Source organism: Sinocyclocheilus rhinocerous, unplaced genomic scaffold (genome assembly GCF_001515625.1).
Source record: "Sinocyclocheilus rhinocerous isolate Xijiao unplaced genomic scaffold, SAMN03320098_v1.1 scaffold374, whole genome shotgun sequence".
Lineage (NCBI taxonomy): Eukaryota > Metazoa > Chordata > Actinopteri > Cypriniformes > Cyprinidae > Sinocyclocheilus > Sinocyclocheilus rhinocerous.
Window position 1 is genome coordinate 741,478 of NW_015628519.1, and position 22,091 is coordinate 763,568.

At 36.9% G+C, this 22,091-nt stretch overlaps 3 protein-coding genes and 1 long non-coding RNA gene across 9 annotated transcripts in view; all 4 read right to left on the bottom strand.

The window, feature by feature from the left end:
• The window catches only part of LOC107737868 (receptor-type tyrosine-protein phosphatase alpha-like), a 34,346-nt gene extending 24,363 nt beyond the window's left edge, over positions 1–9,983 (bottom strand). For both annotated transcript variants that reach the window (XM_016549503.1, XM_016549502.1), the window contains exon 1: positions 9,610–9,983. The gene's annotated coding sequence lies outside the window, so the exon portion shown is untranslated. The remainder of the gene's footprint in view (positions 1–9,609) is intronic.
• Positions 9,984–10,956: 973 nt separating this feature from the next.
• Positions 10,957–19,993, bottom strand: LOC107737870 (isocitrate dehydrogenase [NAD] subunit beta, mitochondrial-like). 3 transcript variants are annotated; one of them, XM_016549511.1, is made up of 11 exons: positions 19,295–19,413; positions 18,465–18,638; positions 18,144–18,264; positions 17,948–18,008; positions 17,723–17,855; positions 16,466–16,599; positions 16,284–16,386; positions 16,050–16,196; positions 15,819–15,913; positions 14,829–14,889; positions 10,957–11,424 (listed from the first exon to the last, which is right to left on the bottom strand). In XM_016549511.1, exons 1-11 carry the CDS (start codon positions 19,337–19,339, stop codon positions 11,347–11,349), a joined length of 1,152 nt encoding a protein of 383 aa, XP_016404997.1. In that variant the 5' UTR covers positions 19,340–19,413; the 3' UTR covers positions 10,957–11,346. The 3 variants fall into 3 exon arrangements, with proteins under 3 accessions (XP_016404997.1, XP_016404996.1, XP_016404995.1); XM_016549510.1 differs by lacking the exons at positions 10,957–11,424; positions 19,295–19,413 and adding exons at positions 13,383–13,563; positions 19,830–19,993; XM_016549509.1 differs by lacking the exon at positions 10,957–11,424 and adding an exon at positions 13,383–13,563 and having other exon boundaries at positions 19,295–19,428.
• Positions 11,727–12,209, bottom strand: LOC107737873 (uncharacterized). Its single transcript, XR_001639836.1, has 2 exons — positions 12,160–12,209; positions 11,727–11,855 (listed from the first exon to the last, which is right to left on the bottom strand). It is a non-coding gene; the product is annotated as an uncharacterized LOC107737873 (long non-coding RNA).
• Positions 19,994–20,179: 186 nt separating the features above from the next.
• The window catches only part of LOC107737869 (P2X purinoceptor 4-like), a 4,580-nt gene continuing 2,668 nt past the window's right edge, over positions 20,180–22,091 (bottom strand). For all 3 annotated transcript variants that reach the window (XM_016549507.1, XM_016549506.1, XM_016549508.1), the window contains 7 exons: positions 21,750–21,830; positions 21,499–21,640; positions 21,262–21,398; positions 21,084–21,177; positions 20,932–20,997; positions 20,501–20,596; positions 20,180–20,327 (listed from right to left, as the gene is read on the bottom strand). In XM_016549507.1, the coding sequence (XP_016404993.1) occupies positions 20,307–20,327; positions 20,501–20,596; positions 20,932–20,997; positions 21,084–21,177; positions 21,262–21,398; positions 21,499–21,640; positions 21,750–21,830 (637 nt within the window). In that variant the 3' untranslated portion in view covers positions 20,180–20,306. The remainder of the gene's footprint in view (positions 20,328–20,500; positions 20,597–20,931; positions 20,998–21,083; positions 21,178–21,261; positions 21,399–21,498; positions 21,641–21,749; positions 21,831–22,091) is intronic.

A 22,091-nucleotide genomic window follows, 5' to 3' on the forward strand; every position in this document is an offset into this window, starting at 1 on the left:
AAAAGCTCAACTAAATAACAGCGCTAATAAGTGGGGGGCGTGGTGGCTTTGGCGATCGACGCTCCAGTCAATCTACTCCACAGCCAATCACGGGCCCCCTCCTTGCTCGGGCCCCGGGGCTTCAGCCCCGCCTAGCCCAATGGTTAAAACGGCCCTGTACATGTGAATTACTTCTGTTTAATGTTTAATTTTTACTTTTAATGTTTGTTAAACGAGTTTAAATAGGCTATGTGTATACATAAAAATGATAAACAATGCTGTAAATCAGTGTTACTCATTGCGCGGTTCGCGAGCCTTATGCGGCTCGCCAAGCTTTAATGTGTGGCTTACATGGCAGATGGCAGTAAATAATGCAATGATATGATCAATACAGATATTTAATAAAAACATTAAAAACCAGCAGGGCTATAAGTAAGCCATTAAAAAAACTCAAACTAAAATAACTTTTTATTTTAATATATTTAAAACTGTAATTTACTCCTGTGATGCAAAGTTGAATCTTCAGAATCATTACTCCAGTCTTCAGTGTCACATGATCCTGCAGAAATTATTCTGATATGCTGATTTTGGGCTCAAGAAACATATATTATTATTATCAATATGTTGTAAACAGTTGTGAAGCTTAATATTTTGGAAACCGTAAAACATTTTGATTCAGGATTCTTTGATAAATAATACGTTCAAAAGAACAGCATTTATTTGAAATAGAAACATCATAAATGTCTTTACTGTCACTTTTGATTTATATAATGCATCCTTGTTGAATAAAACTGTATCAATTTAATTCAAAAAAGTTATTATTGACCCCAAACTTCTAACTGACTTAGAAGTGCACTGCACTCAAGGAAAACATTTAAACAGTTATGCATTCCCTGGGAATCTAACCCATGACCTTGGCATTGCCAGTGCAAAGGTTGACTGTTTGAGCAACAAGAATGCATCCTACGGTTGAAATGAGGAAGGAAAAAATACTGCAAAATACATTGCAAAGTCATATTAGCTAAATTAAATTTGAATGTAGATGGATAATTTTGTTCAAATCCATCTGGTGCGCTACTTTTTCCATTTCATTTGTGATGCGTACATCCGCCAAACCTCAAACCATTCAGCTTGTAGAATATAGGTGTGATATTGCTTTTCTAACCAATCAGGATTATAAAAACATGCCATAAAGTTGACCGAATGAAGTACTGAGCACTTCCTCTATCTTGAAATTGGCAATACTGATGACTATGATTAATTGTTCAGTCCTAAACACATACCAGAGGAGTCATGCTTTAAATACAGCTACACTAACACACACTTCTGCTCTCTTTATCCGTCTAAGTCTCAAGCCTGTGGGCATATCAAAAGAAAATAAACAAGTCATAAGACTGCCATTTTCCTCTTTCTACATCCTTTACACAGTACGGCAAAACTATCACAATAAACAGAACAGCTATTAGGCTATATGATTTACCAACCTGTCAGGCAGTGAACCGGTGTAGCGTACATTCTGTATGTCTTTAGAAATCAGATTTTCAGATCAAATTTTCAGAAAAGAAAGAGTTGCAAACACACTCTTTATACACTGTAATAATGGTTTTCTGAAGTGCAATGCAACGGAGTATGTTTTACAAGAAAATCTCAGTCTTTCTACTTCTATTCCACATTTAATTCAATGTGTTACTGGCCAATACTTTGTGAAATTTCCTAGCAATTTCTGAATGAAAACTGCTTCTACACCAATCTGTTTTTCAGTGTACACTGCAGCGGACTTCGGGACATAGCAAACTGGTCTTACATCAATGCAATGGAGGTCCTTTCTGTAGCCAGAGAGCATTTCCTAAGGAGAGATAATGGGTATCTGTCTGTCCCCATTCACAGTTTATTAATACGCTGCTCTGCACCCTGGAGGAGTGTGCAGTGTGACAGGAATAATCTCAATGCCCCTCTTCATCTCCTTCAAACAGGGACAGCCCAGCGGACAGGCAAGATGACACTGCATCCGCCGCTGTCACAAGAAGAACCCTGATGGTGTTTCACAACACACAATTCCTGCAAAACTTCCTGTGTGCACCGCTTCCAGCGACTCATTCAGAAGAAGGATCGAATGATTACTCAAGTTACTGGATTACAAAATAGCTACAGGTGAATTTTCATTCTCTAGTAAATTCACACCAAAACATGCTGATCTCATAAAAAACAGAAAACACTCCGATGAATACAATTGACCATGTTTACTACTTCTAATTCACATATTTTCCACCAAAATCAGCACAGAAATTGCAACAGAGGTTCTGTCTGTTCGGCAACCGAAATTATTCGGCCAAAAATAGCAAAAAAATCTCTTTCGTTGTTCGGCCGAATAAGCGAAAAGGCCGAATAATATGTACCGAACAATGATTAACGCGATCAAATAGAGGCACGCACTAATGCAGCAAACATGTCGGCAGTGTGAAAGTATTTATAACTATCAGAGAAAGACGCAGAAATCATTACAAGCACGAAGCACCGACAGCGAGAGACTGTTTAGTGCTGCATGCATCTCATGTCTCCGATGAGAAGAAGAGGTGGCTGATGCGTCACATTTTTGTTAATTCTTTTAAAGGCATGTGACAATGCGATACGTGCGACAAACATCTTCCCAAATTCGTAATTACAATCATTTATAAATCTGCATGCTGTTGTCAACAAAAAGAAGCACTGATATCTTCCTTCTTCTTCTTCTTTTTTCTTGGCTTTTACAACTTGTAATTATTCCATATCGCCACCTACTGTACAGGAGTGTGTAGATGGACTTTACTTAGAAAAAAAAAAAAAAAAAAAAACCCCAAAAATTTTAAAGCCAAAAACCAGAAATCCAACTCAACAGTGTGTGTTGGACGAAAAACAGAAGGGCGAGGGTAGAAAATGGCGGCCAGTCGGGTAGCTGGCGCTTGTGCTGTGGTGTTGGAGCTTCTATTCATAGGCGCATAATTAAAGGATGTTGCTCTGAACAGCGGCGTGCAGGACTCACTTTAGCCAGAGTATCTGTTTTTCACTCCTTGTCCTCTTCTGCTCTCTCTTCTTCCATTTGAGGATGCTTCTACAAAGTTTAAATGGCGCTAAACTGGTCTTAATCGACAGAATGTTATATTTTCTAATGCACGCACGAATTGCATGTATTCTGAAAGAGCTGCACGAGCTCGCGGCGCCAGGGTTCAAAGTCCAAAGCACGATGAAAATCTGCGCTGAAACTTGTTACTCGTCAGTTGCTCAGTCACATTTTTGTTAATTCTTTTAAAGGCATGTGACAATGCGATACGTGCGACAAACATCTTCCCAAATTCGTAATGAGAATCATTTATAAATCTGCATGCTGTTGTCAACAAAAAGAAGCACTGATATCTTCCTTCTTCTTCTTCTTTTTTCTTGGCTTTTACAACTTGTAATTATTCCATATCGCCACCTACTGTACAGGAGTGTGTAGATGGACTTTACTTAGAAAAAAAAAAAAAAAAAAAGACCCCAAAAATTTTAAAGCCAAAAACCAAAGGAAAAAAAACAACAACCAAAGGGTTACCTTTTTGTTTCTAAATTCTTCTTATTAATCCAGTATTTTCAAGAAATATAAATGGCCAAAAAATATTATTTTACTAACTTATTAATTTTAGATTAAATTGTGCTTTGTTGGTATAATGTCAGCTAGAATGTAAAAAAAATGTTCAGTGTTAAAGGGGTCCTATTATGCTCTTTTACAAAGTCTTGATTTTGTTTTGGGGGTTAAGTAAATATTTTTAAATTGTTGTTTTGTAATTTATTTTTTATTTAAAAAGCAGGACAAAAAATAAAAAGCACATTTTGGTTATTTAATTTATGCAATGGCGAAAAAAAAAAAAAAGGCAAAATAGGCCTACATGGGGGAAAAAATACGAAAAACCGTGTTCGGTATTCAGCCTTCGGCCCAGTGTTTAATTTTGTTCGGCTTTGGCCAAGAATTTTCATTTCGGTGCATCCCTAGTCTTGGCCTGGCTATGCCTACTTTTGTTGACAAGTTCACCATAATTTGACCTGTGTGAGATTCTATATGTACAACTATTTTCTAGTTCTTAGGCCTAATTTGAGCTCTATGATATAATTTTCTTCCATAAAAACAAATTATAGTACATGAAAATTTGTACAAAACTAACCCTGTTTAAAACAGTTCCTTTTTAGACATGAAAGTAAATGATATTCCATTGTATTATGATAACATTTACTTCCATAATATGATGTATTTTTTGTATGGTAAAATAAGACCACGATATTGGAAATTAAGAAAGAAAATAAGTATAATAGAATAATAAATGTTTTCAAATAAGGTTTTCAAAAAAGGTCATTTCAAAGGCTTGTGATTAATACTTTTTTTAAAATTAATACTTTTATTCAGCAAGGATGCATTCAATTGTTTAAATATAACAGTAAAGACTTTTATAATGATACAAACATTTTACACAGTAATATTTTACACAGTTGATATTAAGCAATATTTTAAGCACCAAATCAGCATATAACAATGGTTTCTGAAGAATCATATGACAATGAAGACTAAATAATGACTTATGAAAATTCAGCTTTGCCATCAAAGGAATAACTTCAATTTAAATAGAATACAGTTCTTTTAAATAGGAATAATATTTCACAATATTACTGTTTTTAACTTATTTTGATCAAATAAATGCAACCTTGGTTAGCATAATAGACTGCTTTCAAAAACATTGAAAATCTTTCTCACCCCAAACTTTTGAACTGGAGTGTATGGTTTATGTATCACTTGAGATTATATTAGCTCATATGTCTGTTTAACAACAAAGCCATTAGCAGCGACTTTAATTTAGACACGCAAAATAGAAAAGGCAGGCGTAAGAAAAATCAGTAAAATAAAAAAAAAACTGGTATGTTGGTTAACCTGAGAGTCACATACAGTAGCTAGAAATAAAAATCCTTGATCACTCACACAATCTGACTTGAGAAATTCTGTGCAAAGTACTGATATCAGGGTAAATGGATAATTTTAACCCATCTGGGGGGGGGTTCTGGTCTAGCCACATCACACACAGAGGGCAGGAAGTGGCAAAGATGAGGTCAGTATTTAGCACACAGTTAGACTGAGCCACACAGTGAGTCCAAACATACAGTGGATGTCCAAAAGAGCGCTCTCACAACTCGTGTGTTTCTCTCACTCAGATCTGACACAGAATCTGAGGGGAAAAACAACATAAAAAAAAAATCGGTCATGATTTACTCCCCCTCATGTCATTTCAAACCTGTATGACATTCTTTTTTTAAACAAAAGGTACAATATCCTGGCTCAGTTTTCAACATAATTAAAGTGAATGAGAATTAGGGCTGTCAAGTTTCAAAAGGAATGCAAAATCACCATATAGCCTACATATCATAAAAGTGGTTCCCAGGACTTATATTTCAAGTCTTCTGAAGCCTTACAACAGTTTTTTGTCATTCATTGCTATTCTTCAATTCCAGTGATCTGTTGACTTGCCTGTCTGATTTGTGAATGATTTTTCCAGAGAAGCTTTGTAAAATGGATCATCTGATTTATTTAAACTCATTCATTTTCATTCTTCAAAAATTCAAAACCTTTTACTTTACACAAACGAAAGGCAGTCACACAAGTTTAAAATGTCATGAGGATTTTTTTTTTTTACATTTTTGGGTGAACTGTCCCTTTAAGAAGACAATCTTCATGTACTCCATTACTCAAAGCAACAGAATTCACTTCCTATCAAGTCATCAAACCCGAACAGCCTCAGTAAAATGTCTTGTAAAATCTCCCAGGATCCTTTGCTAATATAAACTGGCATGCATTCTGCCTGGGCCCTTGTGCTTGCTGAAAGTTAGGGGGAAAACAACGCCCAAGACGCCACCCTCTCCACTGATCCAGTGGCTTATCCTCTCTGACATCTGTAGTTGGCTAAACTGCTTCTGAGGACAGGACTTCAGAAGTCTCACTTCAAAAAGCAGATGAAAAACTACTAATCATAGAAACTGGATCAGAAGTTCATCATGTCAGAAAGAGCCTTTAGGTCTGTTAGAATACATTATTATTCTACAAACAAATTTAACATAATTTGCAATGCTGCTTAGAAAGGAATAGTTCACCCAAAATGAAAATCTGCTGAAAATGTATTCACCCTCAGGTCATCCAAGATATAGATGAGTTTGTTTCTTCATAAGAACAGATTTGAAGAAATTTAGCATTACATCACTTACTCACCAATGGATCTTCTGCAGTGAATGGGTGCCGTGAGAATGAGAGACCAAACAGCTGATAAAAACATCACAATAATCCACAAGTACAGGACTCAGGACCCAATTAACATGTGGAGAAATTTAGCTTTTCACTTCACATCTGTTCTGATGAAGAAACAAACTCATCTACATCTTGGATGGCCTGATGGTGAGTACATTTTCAGGACATTTTTGGGTGAACTATTCCTTTAAGACTCTGTGACTGGATTATTGCAAAACAAATCTCTGCAAACCGTGCAATCAGAACGCACGTGCATTCATGTCTATTCTGCTTTACTTGACAGTGCATGTTAAATGGACGCATTATGATTGGAATGGATATGATGACACTACACAGAGAGTACATACCAAAAATGGGCATGTTCATAAAATAATCTCTCAGGAATTGAACATAAAATGTCTATTTTTCTAACTACAATTTTAAAAAGCATTCAGAATGCACTTTGTTGTAATTGTGTCAGAATGTATGCAAAATATTACCTAATGCCTGTGAAAATTACACTGCAGGTATTGCAGGTGCTGTAGTGCCATCTAACTACTCACTTAGACGGTTGGATCATCGCAAAAGTTAAGCTGTGGGAGAACTACAGGGCGTCATCTCTAGCTGCTCTGGTTGCCAAAGGTGCAGGTCTATTTCATAACCTCGTTGCTTGCAGGGAGAAGTAATAACAGGTCCAAACAGGACGAGTCGATAAGAGAAACCCAAGCAAGGTGAGACTAGACCGATGACATCAAATATACTATGACACCCGCTGAATTGTTAAGAATGCAGAGAACAAAATGTACAAAATATGTTTTCCTGATTTGGAGCGAACTAAGTGCATTGCAGGATTTCATACAAGCTTTTTCATATTTGCTTGTCCAAGCACTGCATACATCACAGTAGGTAGCCTATACAGAAAAGAATACTAATAGAGTTTGGATTCCATGCCACTGTCTCCTTTGGCTTACTCAATTGAGGATTAAAAGAATTAATGTTCAGAAAATATTATTAATCTGACTGTACTGACACTATCGGATGAGAACACAAAAACTTAAACTGAACTGAGCTGAGCTAGATAACTCGACAGTCTTCTGCAAAGCTGCTTTTTAGGTTGTTTATTTTTAAACTTTGCAACATTGACACTGTGATTGAACTGAATTGAAACGAAACTGAATTTGAATTTGGGCTGAATAATGACATTATTGTCTTCTGTAGAGCTGCATTACAGCTAAAATTCAAGTTTCAAAATTGATGAATTTTGCAACTAACACATTGTTTTTCCTGTTTATTACTGCAAAGCTGCTATACAGCGCTAAATGCAACTTGAAAATAGTCTCAATATTAATGCATCAATATTCATCTTTTAAGATTCTAATTCTAACCTGTACAGTACACTCTCCATGGTTCAACAATAACCAGCAAGTATCATAAATACTGAGGTGCACTGCATCAGCTAACCAAAGGCAAAAATACAATATAGAAAGTCTCTTCATATAGACATACAGCTCCTTAATTTTTTTTGACAAGTGTGACCATTCATACAAGGCACATATTCAGTGAAAGAGACTAAAGCTATAGTGTGATGAACGACTAGATTTTCAATCCAGTATTCTCTAGGCATGTTAGCACTGCAGTGGCGAGGAAACTACGACAGAGTGGAAGCAAAACTCCGATTTATAAAACAGAAAACGGGTGAATTTGCATGCCAACTTATCAGCAAGTGCAGACAATGGATAGCGCACTTGACTGGACGTCGGAGCGACATAATTCCTGTGTTTGTGTCCACAAAAGATCTCGATCTACCAGCTCCGTCGCGTTCCCCTCCTCTCTCCCCACACAGCCCACCCTTTAAAAACATGTAGCGACAAAGCGCTGATCAATATGTTCACTTTCAGCGCCCACAGCGCGTGACGCGAACGCACTGGACTCCCATTGTCTTCCCATCCGTTATTGTTACAGTGTTTAGAATGTATCCAGTCTGGGATGATTAATATTGCTACAATGTATCCAGACAGAAAGGATATGCATATCTACAGTGTATCTAGTCTGGAACCATTAATAGTTACAATTTATCCAGTCTGAAATCATTTATATTGTTACTATGTAAACAGCCAGTTGCACACTCCTAACATTACAATCCATCCAGTTAGCTAGCATTGACATAGCTGCAATTTACCAGCCTGGAACCATTAATAGTTGCAATTTATCCGGTCAGAAAACATTCATATTTTTACTAATAAGAAATTATTGCCATTGCTACAATATATCTAGTCCGAGACCATTATATTTTTTAGAATATATCCAGTTAAAAAAAGTAATACTACAACAATGTACATGTACAATGTAAATGCTACAATATATCCACTTAGAAATTGCTACAATGTATCCAATCTGATTAATATTATTAGGATATATCAAAACAATGTATCCTGTCAGAAAACATTCACATAGCCACAATTTATCCGGTCTGGAACCATTAATAGTAACAATTTACCCAGCCAGAAATCATTTATATTGCTACACAGTCTGTGAACAATGATATTGCTAGGTGTCCAGAAATGTTTGATATTGCTAAAATATATCAAGTCAAAAATAAATATTGGTTCAATATTCAGTCTAGAACCATCCAATATTGTTACAATTTACTGAGTCCGTAATAATTTATCCTGTATTGTATCCAGTTATACATTTTTAATATTAGCACAATATCTAGTCACGAAGCATTATTATCTTTACTATGCATTCAGCCTAGAACCATTCAAAAATCCAGAACCATTCACGTCGCAACTATTAATCAAGTCAGAAATCAGACTGCTACAAAGTACTCAGTTTGGGATTTTTTTTTTCATCCAGTCAGACATCACTTATATTTTCACAACGTATGCAGTCTGAGACCACTAAAACTGACACGATGTATCAAGTGAAGTATCTTTGATAATGTCTTTGATAATTGTATCCAGTAAGAAATCACGCCTGCGTTCTGGCGCACAATCTGCCTGACTTCCACTAAAAGCTATGCGTGTCTCTCTTCCTCTTCTTCTCCCCCTTCCTTTTCTCGGCAGACCCCCCCACCCCCTCATTTTTCCCTCCTTGCCTCCCAGCTAGTTCGGCAAATGTTAGCTTTGCTTCAAACATTATTGGGTGCGCTCCCAAGACATCCTTGCGCGCTGCGTAAACGTTACATAAACCTGCGCCTGGGTCTCGGATGTGCCACAAAGGGCTTTGCTTTCTTTGGCTAGACGACCCACTAACGTGACGAAACCTGAGTGACACAAGGGATAGATATCAGACAAACTGAGGCGATGAACAGAAGTTTGCGCAGTTAATATACTCAGAGAAGCAGCGATGTAACTCACCTTGACAGCCCTGTACCGCGCTACGGAGCCTGATGTTCCAGATAAAGTGCGATTTGTTTTCCACTTCCCCGGCCCCTGTCTCCACACCCCAGGAACCGAGAGTGTGTTCGGGGTGGGGGGCCTGGGTGATTGGAATGATCTCGGACAGACAGCCAATTTGGAGTGGGGCAAAGCAACGAAGGCGCTTACTGGTATCCGAAATGCATGTCTCGGGAAGTCTTAAAGGTGTGCGTTAGCTCTCCGAAAAGTCTATATTCCTGCCTTCTCCGCGACACGGGGAATCGGTATCCCACGATTTGTTCGTTGTATCCGGGCGCGTCGCTCGCCTCCTAATCCGCCATGTTGTGCCCCTGCGCCTGGAATGGGAAACAGCGGATTCCCAGGCCAGGCCCCTCCTCTCCTCTTCCCAAGCAGAGATACCGCGACATCTGGCGGACGACTTGCTTCCAAGAAAAGGGGATGTACGGGAGGTCATTAAGTGCAATGCGCCACCCTGCGGCCGGTTGTGGTATTGCGCGTTAGAGAGCAGTCTGATACAGGTGTTCTGGCCAGGGATTTGGTGTGAATTAAAAAAAAAACAGCCGATACATTACGTTAATATGTCACGGTCTGTTTCATTTAAAATTCATATAATTTATCCCTTAAAAACTCTTAATCAAGTCTAAGGTGTTTTACTGGTTTATCTGGCAATTTGGTAAATTGCTCCAAACACCTTAAAATCAGCAAACCAGACCAGGATGGGGCACCAGAAAACCATCTTAGGCTGTTAAAAGCCATTTATATATTGATGATTTTAAAAAAATATTATTATAGAAAAAATAACTAGTCCATTTGTTAACATTAGTTAACTGTATTAGTTTAACTTGAACATTGAAAAATAATTTAAAAACATTTTAATCTTAGTTAAGTTCAACATTTAATACATTGTTAAAATCAAAAGTTGTATCTGTTAACATTATTTAATGAAACTGAGCTAACATGAACCATAAATAATTATATTTTTATTAAGTAACAATAAATGCTGTGCAAAAATACTTGCTTATTGTCGATTCATTTTAATAGCATCTTAAATACACAATATTTTTTTGGGTGGGAAACTTTAGTTATTAATAACAATGAGGCTGTTCAACATTTTAAAAAGGAAATATTCTCTCTCTAAACCATTTCTTTCCACTGCATAATGATTTTATGAATGATAAAACAAACAAAAAAACCTAATTCTTATTGTTTTTATTATATTCTGACATATTCATTGTTGTTTTATTCTACATATTTATACTTATATTTCAACCATGTAAACAATCATTGTAGCTGAATAATGGAACATTTCTCTTGGGAGTGGCATCATTTATGTACAGCACAGTTTTTATTTAGTGTAATGATATCACTGAAAAAGACATCATGCTTGCCAGAATAGTCCTTAACATTTTATTATTGGTAATGTTTGAACAGGTAGCATTTGCAATTAAGTAATACATATCTGAATAAATATAGCTACGTTTTTAAGCAGCATCATAAAGCAATATAGTCTGTTACATCAGTGGTTCTGAATAGACACAACATATGAATGTTACAACACTTGTGCTCTATTGTAGACTATGTGATAGTTTAAGAGTTAGGCCACTAGCAAGGCTTGAGTCAAGGAAATGTGAAATGCTGGACCAACAGAGTTTAACACTGGACGATCAGTGCTGCAGATTGTGCTTAAAATGATATTTGTGGAGCGCTGGGATTGGTTTAGACGGCCAGATTAGAGATGACAGCCCTGGTGAACTCCTCGCTTGTCGCATAGCCTCCCAGGTCTGAGGTGCGAACCTACACCAAAAAGAGCAATAAATTATTATACATAATTTTTTATATATTATATAATATATTCTGCTGTCCGTTCGCATGAATATATAGTGCACCTAAAAAATATATAAATGTAAAAAATCCATAACTAACAGTTTTTCCTCACACACACACGTACGCTTCTCAACATTCAGCACATTTAGAGTATGATGATTGTTATTCTGATTTCCAGTTTGTGAATGTTAAATGAGGATGAAGGTCTTCAAACAATGCAAGCAATCCACATTAATACCAGTGACTACAAAGTGACACTTTTCAATCCTTTCGGTTTTACATATTTATTTTTTTGGGCACTGAAAAGAATAAAAATTCACATTTGACAAAACATTGGTCAGCTCATTTAAAGCATGAATAAACATTGAGAAATCTGTGTAATTGAAATGCATGGTTTCCACCTTCCCAAACAAGGTTCACAAACACACGCTTCTCAACATTCAGCACATTTAGAGTATGATGATTGTTATTTTGATTTCCAGTTTGTGAATGTTAAATGAGGATGAAGGTCTTCAAACAATGCAAGCAATCCACATTAATACCAGTGACTACAAAGTGACACTTTTCAATCCTTTCGGTTTTACATATTTATTTTTTTGGGCACTGAAAAGAATAAAAATTCACATTTGACAAAACATTGGTCAGCTCATTTAAAGCATGAATAAACATTGAGAAATCTGTGTAATTGAAATGCATGGTTTCCACCTTCCCAAACAAGGTAAGATGTAAAAGTGAAAATACTAATACTGTAGGTGCTGAGCTTAGAAAAATATGAAGACAACTAGATCAGTACCGCAATGACTGAGGTAATTTAAAAATGAGAGAGACATCATTTGCCTTTGATTTCAGTCAGTCATCATTTCCACAGTTAGTCAGCAATGGCACGGAGCAGACTTCCTGTCCAGAACATTTGCATCATGAAATGAAACCAATAATTGCCCATCTGACTTATGACAGCAGCAGATTTGATTAGTGATGTTTACATTAGTAACATTAAAAAGGGGAAAAACACCGCTGGCACTTCAGTTTCAATATGCCAAATGGCTTTTGCAAACTTGCTGATAAACAAATTCACTGAGGTCCTGGAATCACAAAGGCAATTCGACGAGGACCAGCCCCAAACAGACATTCTATAAAAGCAGGAATCAGAAACTAAAGTTATCTATATAACAAACTTAAATTTAAACTTAAAACCGGAGTGAACAAAGAAGCACAGTAAAGCAATGTCAGAAATACACTAGCATTCAACAATAATTGCTGCTCTTTTGAACGTTCTATTCATCAAAGAATCCTGGAAAAAAAAAGTATCACAGTTTCCACAAAAATATCAAGCAGCACAACAGTTTTTAACACTGATGATAAGAAATTTTTCATAAGCACCAAATCGGCATATTAGAATGATTTCTGAAGGATCATGTGATATTCAGCTTTGCCATTACAGAAACATTTTTATTTTATAGAAAAGTTATTTTTAAAGTTATATTTCACAATTTTACTGTATTTTGATCAAATAACTAAAAACAAATTACCTTTTTGAAATAAATCGAATCGAATCGTGAGTTGAGTGAATCGTTACATCCCTAGTAACCAGCCAAAAAAAGGAGAGAAAATGAAATGGGAAAAGGGGAAAGAAAATGTACACTGCAAAAAATGGCTTATCTTACTTAATATTTTTGTCGTTTCTAGTCAAAATATCTAAAAATTCTTAAAATCAAGATACTTTTACTAGATAAGACAAATGACTTGAGATATTTAGTCTTGTTTCCAGGGGAAAAAAACTAAATTAAGCGTATTTTGCTTAAAACAAGTAAAATTATCTGCCAGTGGGGTAAGTAAAATACTCTTGTTTTAAGAATATTTTACTACTAAAATACTTTTTTTTATTATCTTAAAATACTAAGTAAGATAAGCCCTTTTTTGCAGTGTAGGATATGACAGGGCTGCTTTAAAATTGTCTTCGAACATATTCAGATCAGAAGTGGCATGTATAGGGTGATCCCGGATAGACAATGGCGACCATCTTCAAACAGTCCGATGGCGCAGGTTGTCCACAACCGCACGGACAAAGTCACCAGTGGTGCTGTAACCCCCTAGGTCTCGCGTCCTCACCTGGGACACACACAAATACACACAGACAGTCACATACACCCACAACGGGATGTGACGGCAGAGAAGGAAACGTGGAGAAAGGGAAGCTGAAGACCACATCAGAATTAAAGGACAAGCACAAACCTGAAGCCTAGAGTTTGACTGCATGTCAGAGTTTGTATTAGAGGGAAAATTTTAGAAATGCCAAAGCTGAAGCTGAATGTATACACTGAGCGACATCCGTGTCAGTAAAATCAGATTCGTTTTTTGTGGCTTTCAGTTCTTGTGTGTTACCACAATTCCTTCATTAGAAATACCATGTGTTTCAACTAGCAAGAGCCAACCATAAATGTCTTCAGTTGTGCGAATGCTTAAACAATTTTTTTTTTTTTTTTGCCAACCATAAATGTCTTCAGTTGTGCGAATGCTTGAACATTTTTTATTTTTTTTTTGGTAACACTTTACAAAAAGGTAACATTAATATGATTAATCTTTGCTGTTAGTTAATACAGTAGTTCATTGCTTGTTCCTGCCGTTCATGCATTAACTAATATAAACAGACACATTTAAAAAATGTATCAGTATAGTAAATGTTGAATTTAACATTAAGCTTAATAAATGCTGCAGAAGTATTGTTTATGATAATTTGCGTAGTTTTAAATGGTAACAAATGAGACCTACTGTAAAGTGTTTTATTTTTTTATTTGCATAAAGGCTAATGGATTTTCACCAAAAAAGGGATGAGCCCTTCGATATATTCCACCCAAACATACTCTTTCAATAAAACAAACGTGTCATGGCTAAAATGAAAGACTTATTTCATGAGGTCTTTAAATGAGATGACAGTCATAAAATATAAGAAAAGACTATGTCTGAGAGTCAGCAGAAATTCAACCCACAAAACTAACCAAAAAGCCCCAACTGTCCACATAAAACACAGAGGGTTTCAACCAAAGTGTAAAGTAGAAACAAAACTGGATGGGCTAAAACTCTTTATTTATTAAAAGTGTTTCAGGGTTAAAGATATAGTGTTGTGTTGCGGTTGGGGTCATTCATCCCAAGCCAGATGCAAAGGAAAACCAACCAATTAGGATGAAAACCAATGCCACCAAGACTATACAGACATCCAAGCATAAACATCCATCAACAACAAACTGTGCATCTTGAACTCACACCTACACTCACACTCATGTTCTCTACATGGTATATAAGCTGCATATAGTTCTATCAGCCACACAATACACCTTTCTCTCCCATTCAGACTTGAACACACAAACATCTCTTACCTTGCCCTGCTTGATAACTTTCTTGACAGCCTCAGACACCATGTTTGAGTGATACTCAAGACTGAAAGAAAAAAAACCACTCACATCAATACAATCACCAAGACTGGTCAAATGTTTTGAATAATTAACACGGTTTTAAATAGGGCTGAACGATTTTGGAAAAGAATCTAATTGCGATTTTTTTTTTGACCAATATTGCGATTTAATATGCAATTATTTTTAAAGCTCTTTATGTTCTGTATTATTCAACAAAGACAAGCTATAAATCATTGTATAGTGTGAACAACGCACTATTAGATAGATTAAACATAAATGTTCTTTTCTGTAGGCCAGGCCTATATGTTACGATGAAATTAGGTGATGCATGATATGAATGACATTTTTATTTAACAACTACAATCACAGTAGTATATTGTATAAGCCAGATCGGTTGGCGCCCGACCGCAAATTTAACCGCCCATAACTCCCGGATCCCGGGGGCTATCGACACGGGGTGGTCTCATTCGAAAGGGGGCCTCGAGACATACACTCGATTCGGCGCTCAAGAGGGTTCCTCGAGCTGAAGGGATCCCCCGAATTTGGTGCGGATCCGCTGCGCCGTTATGGAGATATGGCCATTCAAAGTTTCAATGGTATTCCATACACTTAAGCTTTAAAGCATTTCATCCAGGTCGCCAGTAGCCAACAATGGAGCGTGCTCTGCTGGACAAACTATGTAATTACACCATTTACAAGCATTTTATCTGCGTTTTATGTTCTGTAAAAACATTTTCATATCGGTGGCATATTCGCTGATACTGATATATCTGTGACAGGCTCATATCGGACGATAAAATCGGCAAAACGATATATCGGTCGGGCTCTACTGAAAACCACGTTTAATGGGAATAAAAAGTCAAAACATAGCAATTAATGGTACAATTTAAAGGTTAAACACAAGATATGAAGTAAATATGGAATATCAATGCTGGATAACAGTGGGAGACTCACTTGAGGTGTCTCAGCATGTTGGATGCACTGAGGAGCATAGCAGTAGGGTTTGCGATATTCCTGCCAACAGCCTGAGCGAAGGGATGTCTGGCACCCTGATTGAAAATACAAGACGACAGGAATCACTGTTAAGTCCTCATACACACTGCAAAGCAGTTTATTCCGAGTCTGAAACTGTTACAGTTCATATATAATGAATGAAGGAATGAAATACAAGATTTAGACACCAACCGTTTCAAACACAGCATATTCTGCACTGTAACTCTCGCCTGGAACTACGCCGGCTCCGCCCACCAGCCCTGCTGCCAGGTTATCGATGATGTTGCCGTAGAGATTTGGCATCACTAACACGTCAAACTGATAAGGATTCTGCACCAGCTGTGGGCCACAGAACAATATGTTAATTAAATATATATAGGCCATTCTAATTGCTGGTCATTAATAATAAAAGACTGGAAACTATACCTGCATGCAGCAGTTATCAATGATGATGGTTTCATATTTAATCTTGGGATAAAGTTCAGCCAATTCCGCACAGCTCTGCAGGAAGAGACCATCCCCGAGTTTCCTGTGAAGATAATCCGAGATGAGCGAGTCTATGTGTTTAGCTTTAAAACTGTATGGTGGAATAATCCCTTCATACTTACATAATGTTTGCTTTGTGGACAGCAGTCACTTTGCTGCGGCCTTTCTTGGTGGCGTAGTCGAATGCAAATTTAGCGATACGGCGAGATTTCTCCCTGGTGATGATCTTCAGGCACTCAACCACTCCTGAAACACTCTGCAAACACAGAGGTGCTCATAACACAGATGTACACAACAGTTTTAAAAAAACGAATCCTTTTATTAATGCATTAATGTAATATTAAAAATGCATTAAATTGATCAAAAGTGACAGTAAAGACATTTGTAATGTTACAAAAGAGTTCCGTTTCAAATAAATGCTGTTCTTTCTATTCATCAAAGCATCCTGAAAAAAAATATATCACGGTTTCCAGAAAAATGTTAAGCAGCTCAACTGTTTTTTAACATTGATATGAATAAGAAATATTTCTTGAGCACCAAATCAGCATATTAGAATGGGACACTGAAGACTGGAGTAATGGCTGCTTAAAATTCAGCTTTTCCATCATAGGAATAAACAGCATTTTCACATATATTAAAATATAAAAAGGCTATTTTGAATTGTAACAACATTTCACATATTACTGTTTTTATTATATTTTGATAAAATAAATGCAGCCTTCGTGAGCATAAGAAATGTCTTTAAAAAACAAAGTTGGTAAAGTATAAGAAAATAATTAATACGCTTCAAAAGTTACTTTTGCTGATACTGGTTTTGAAAGGTGCAGTAAACTATCATCATATTTATGTTAAAAGCAAAAGTTTACGGTGTTTATGTCAACTTTAATTATCCTAAATAAGATGTTTGTGTTAAAGAATGTTAACTTTTTGGGCCAATAATGGTCATTAATTCATCCTTATGTTGTTCCAAACCCCTGTACTGTTTCTTGTAAAACCCAAGAGAGAAATAATCAGATTTTTTTTTAATTTCATATCATGATAGTTGATATCCACATCTCTTAATATAAAAATAAAACGACACAAAGCATCATGCAAAATGATCATCCAAAGCAAAATGCTAGCTCTCTGTGAGGAACGGACCTCAATTTAAATTATTTTCCAGATGGTGATTCTTTCAGCCCAATATGTGAATCGGATCAACTAGTTCATTGTCTCAAAATACTAATTGATTCAAGAAATTAGCACTGGTTCTCGAGTTCAACTCAATGTCTCAAATCTCTGGTCAACAGCCCACAGGAGGAGAAGATTATCAATAACATAAATACCATAAAAAAATATGCATCTCACACAGAAATAAATGATGTGAGAACAGCAAGTACCTCATGCTCCAGAGAGCTGTATTCTCCCTCCGTCTGCTCCCGTATGATGACCAGATCCAGGTTATTATGGCGGGTGCTGTAGCCAGGCAGGCTGTTCACATGAACCACATTGGCAAACAGGTCCAGCTTTCTCCTGTACAACATACCACAAAAAATAAATCAATCAAAAACTAGCAGGAGAACCATGAGCAGCACAAAGCAGCAATGATAATATCAAAGAAGTACCTCAGTCTCATCTCATATGATGCCAGTTCACCCTTGTACTCCATGGGAGTGTGAATCTTTCCTAAGCACAGGGAGAATTAAAACAACATTTATTTTAAATGCCAAATTAGCATTTGTCAATACAACAACATATAAATAAGCTTGCACTAATTGACAGCCAAAATATTATGAAACGATCAGCAGTCAGAAATGTTACCCTTGATGGCGACTCTGTTGTTCTTCATGGAGGACAACACCTCTTCCAGTTTCTCCTCACTGGCCATGTTCTGCACCTCGCTCAAGTGAAACTCCTCAAACTCCACAGGAACATCAGCTGCCTAGAAAGTGAGGTGAAAAGGGCATTAGGAACAAGTGAGACGAAGACATAAGAGAGGGATGTGCTGGAACACAGGAGGAAGGAGGAGAAGAAGACCACTAAAGATCAGATGTTTAACCCTATAAACTAAAGCCTATTATATCATATTCAGGCTTAAAGTTTACTCGTGTCTGAAAAAAGACTGAGAAAGAGCATCAGTACCTTAAAAACCTCTTTGACAGCAGTCATCAGCTCAGGTCCAACTCCATCTCCAGGGACCATGGTGACCTTGAAGGTGCTGTCGGCCCTGGCTGGGGGACTCTCTGAAACATTCTGACTGGAGGTCACACTCAAAGAGCGGGCGCACAACGGCTGCAACCGGGCACCACTCAAACCCTGAGGGGTCAAAAATGAGATCATAAAGATGGCTCTTATTTCTGGAGTGTCACAGATATTGTTGTTTTTGGTTTGTGTGAACCACCTGTATGGTTTGGAAAAAGTGCATTACTGGTGGTGACAAGTCATTTGTCGGTCAGGCCAATTAATCAGCCAATATTTTAAAATGTTAAGTTTACTAGTAAAGAGGAAACATCCCCTTGCATCAATTCCCGAAACTATTGACAGCCCTGGCAATCGATGATTTCGGTTATTCAAGCTTCATCACGACATTAAATCATAAAAATGTAAAAAGTAACTTTCTGCTCATTCACGTATATCCAAAATGGGGTTTAATGACATATCAAAGTGTTACCATATACCATCATTTACCATGGTACCTAGAATGGAAGTCTAGGTAAATTGTTTACATCTCTACATCCAGACAATTTCTAATGAACCTCTCCTGTGAGATGTCATCTGACTTTCCTTTTTTTTTTTTTACTGTTACAATGTTACACCCAATGTGTTCCAGTCCAGACTTGCCTTACGCATCTAAATAACGCTATTCGTTTCCCAGTTAATCTTTGTATTTGGCCGTGTGGCTCAGACAAACAAATTAGGGATATGTCATTGTAAACTATGAGCAAATGACAGAATCGTTTTTCAAGACTCACCTTGGCCAATGTTACGAGACTCCCTCTCAACGCGGCCGCCATCATGCATTAACGGGAAGAAAAAAGTCGCTGTGATCTTCCTCCTGAACTAGGAACATTGAGGGGTGTGTTTCTCTACTGACCCCTACTGGATGCAAGCTTTACTCGTAGTGCTTCTCGACCAACACTAGGGGTCCTCGGTAAACTTCCAAGGGTGAACAAACGACAGCTTTACTGTCAATGGATCAAAGTGTTACCATATACCATCATTTACCATGGTACCTAGAATGGAAGTCTAGGTAAATTGTTTACATCTCTACATCCAGACAACTTCTAATGAACCTCTCCTGTGAGATGTCATCTGACTTTCCTTTTTTTTTTTACTGTTACAATGTTACACCCAATGTGTTCCAGTCCAGACTTGCCTTACGCATCTAAATAACGCTATTCGTTTCCCAGTTAATCTTTGTATTTGGCCGTGTGGCTCAGACAAACAAATTAGGGATATGTCATTGTAAACTATGAGCAAATGACAGAATCGTTTTTCAAGACTCACCTTGGCCAATGTTACGAGACTCCCTCTCAACGCGGCCGCCATCATGCATTAACGGGAAGAAAAAAGTCGCTGTGATCTTCCTCCTGAACTAGGAACATTGAGGGGTGTGTTTCTCTACTGACCCCTACTGGATGCAAGCTTTACTCGTAGTGCTTCTCGACCAACACTAGGGGTCCTCGGTAAACTTCCAAGGGTGAACAAACGACAGCTTTACTGTCAATGGATCTAAAACATTAGTATTTGCATTTTTTTTCAGAGACATAATGTTTATTTTTTTGCCCCCTTTTGGAAGCTAACAGAACCCACATGACCCAAAGCTAGCGAATAAATAAATCACACTGATAATTTCATCCAAATGTATTTTTTTATTCACCATTAACGTTACTTTGATTGTTCATTTTGTAAACCTGAGAAATACATTAACTTCATGATGAAATTTGCATAGAATTAGTGTTGAATGGGTAGCCTGAAGATCTTCTATGTTTCTTCATTGGATAACTAATTGAAAGAAATACCTCATGTTAGTTTCTTAATAACAAAACAACTACTATAAGGCACAAGAACTACTTTAAATAACCAATTACAGAAAGTTACCCAGGTTTATGTTAAAATACCAAATATATTTATGAAAAAGTTAAGTTTAGCAAACATTTGGATGCTTAGATACTCACAAGTCCAAAGTCATCAACATATGTATACTTCTGCTCTTTGTAATGATGCTTTCTAGTCATAATTGTCAGGACAATCCAATCACAGATAACATTCACCTGAAATGGACCACAAGTCTGTTATACTCACCAGGGCTGCATATATTTGATAAAAAAAAATACAGTAAAAACAGTAATATTGTGAACAATTATTACAATTTAAAAGAAACGTTTTATATTGAAATATTTTAAAATGTAATTTATTTCTGATTGCTGCTGAATTTTCAGCAGTCATTACTCCTGTCTTCAGTGTCACGACTCTATATATGCATAGTTTGAGCTGTCACTGAAATATACACCGAAAAGTTTTTACTGAATTTTCACTAGCTCATGTTTCCCATATTAGCTCTAATTTGTAAAATTATTGTATTCAAATGAGTAACAGACATACTTACCAGGCCTAAAAGTGCCAAGCCTGCACCTATATTCAGAAGTGTTGGTATGATATTAAATTTTCCTGCCTATATTAGAAACAAAAGTACTTAGTATGTGTTAAATGACTAAGTTAATGCTAACCTGTAACATTAGAAAGTATAAAGTGTCTCACCTGGCCAAATACCAAGACATCAAAGCGAATACCATAACCCTTGATAAGCGTCCTAGTCTCTGTGCCATCACTGTCCTTGTAATATTTAGCAAATCTGTAGAGATTTAATCAAACTCATTTAAAATGCATCCTCACTTCCTCTCAGAAACCACTTTTTCTAAGTGCAAACACCTCCTACCTGAAGTTGTATCCGGGGGCCACGTTATTTTCAGGGTCTTTGTTGTCTAGTCTGCGGAAAGTGTAGCGAGGCACACACCAGCTCTGTGGCATGTCAAGGTCACAATCCCACCGGATCTGCACTCCCATCACTCCACCCTAAGAAGAAGGAAAAAAGTGCACATAATGCTGTTAAAAAATTATAATATTAGCCAATTTAATTCAGCAATGTCAGATAAACATAAATTAAGTCTCTAACATGGACTGCCATTGTCTGAAAATCCTCTTCAGCCTCTTCAACAATGTCTTTGAGTCTGAAGATAGGGCAGTCAGGGTCTGTCTTACGGCTGAACACACACTGCGTCAAGTAGGAGCTATTTATATTTGGTAGGATATTCCTTCTGTAAGGACACAATGAGCATGTTTCATTCCGTTAAAACAATGGCAGACAATTCATTCACTTTTTTTCATCCATCTAAGTAAAAACAATAATGCATTCAAAAAGCTTACTTGTTGAAATTAAATTTGGGATAACGAATGTTATTTTTTATGAGCACAGTGAAGTTTTCAGCATCTGCCAGAAGTGGTGGACTGAAACGTCAAGAAGAAAAAAAAAAACAATTACCAACATTACATAGTTTCGAATCTAAAGAAAAGAAATGACACACACACACACAAACACACACACACACACACACACACACACCCTTGTGGGGACTCTCCATAGGTGTAATGGTTTTTCTACTGTACAGACCGTATATTCTATTGCCCTACACCAACCCTACCCCTCACAAGAAACTTTCTGCATTTTTAGATTTTCAAAAAACTTCATTCTGTATGATTTATAAGCTT

Excerpts from the sequence above, each read along its gene's own strand:
- LOC107737870 (XM_016549510.1), bottom strand. The coding sequence starts at position 19,874 with ATGATGGCGGCCGCGTTGAGAGGGAGTCTCGTAACATTGGCCAAG. Across the intron at positions 18,639-19,829 it reads GTCTCGTAACATTGGCCAAG|GGTTTGAGTGGTGCCCGGTT; the intron begins GTGAGTCTTGAA and ends TTGACCCCTCAG. Across the intron at positions 15,914-16,049 it reads AATATGCTGTGTTTGAAACG|GGTGCCAGACATCCCTTCGC; the intron begins GTTGGTGTCTAA and ends ATTTTCAATCAG.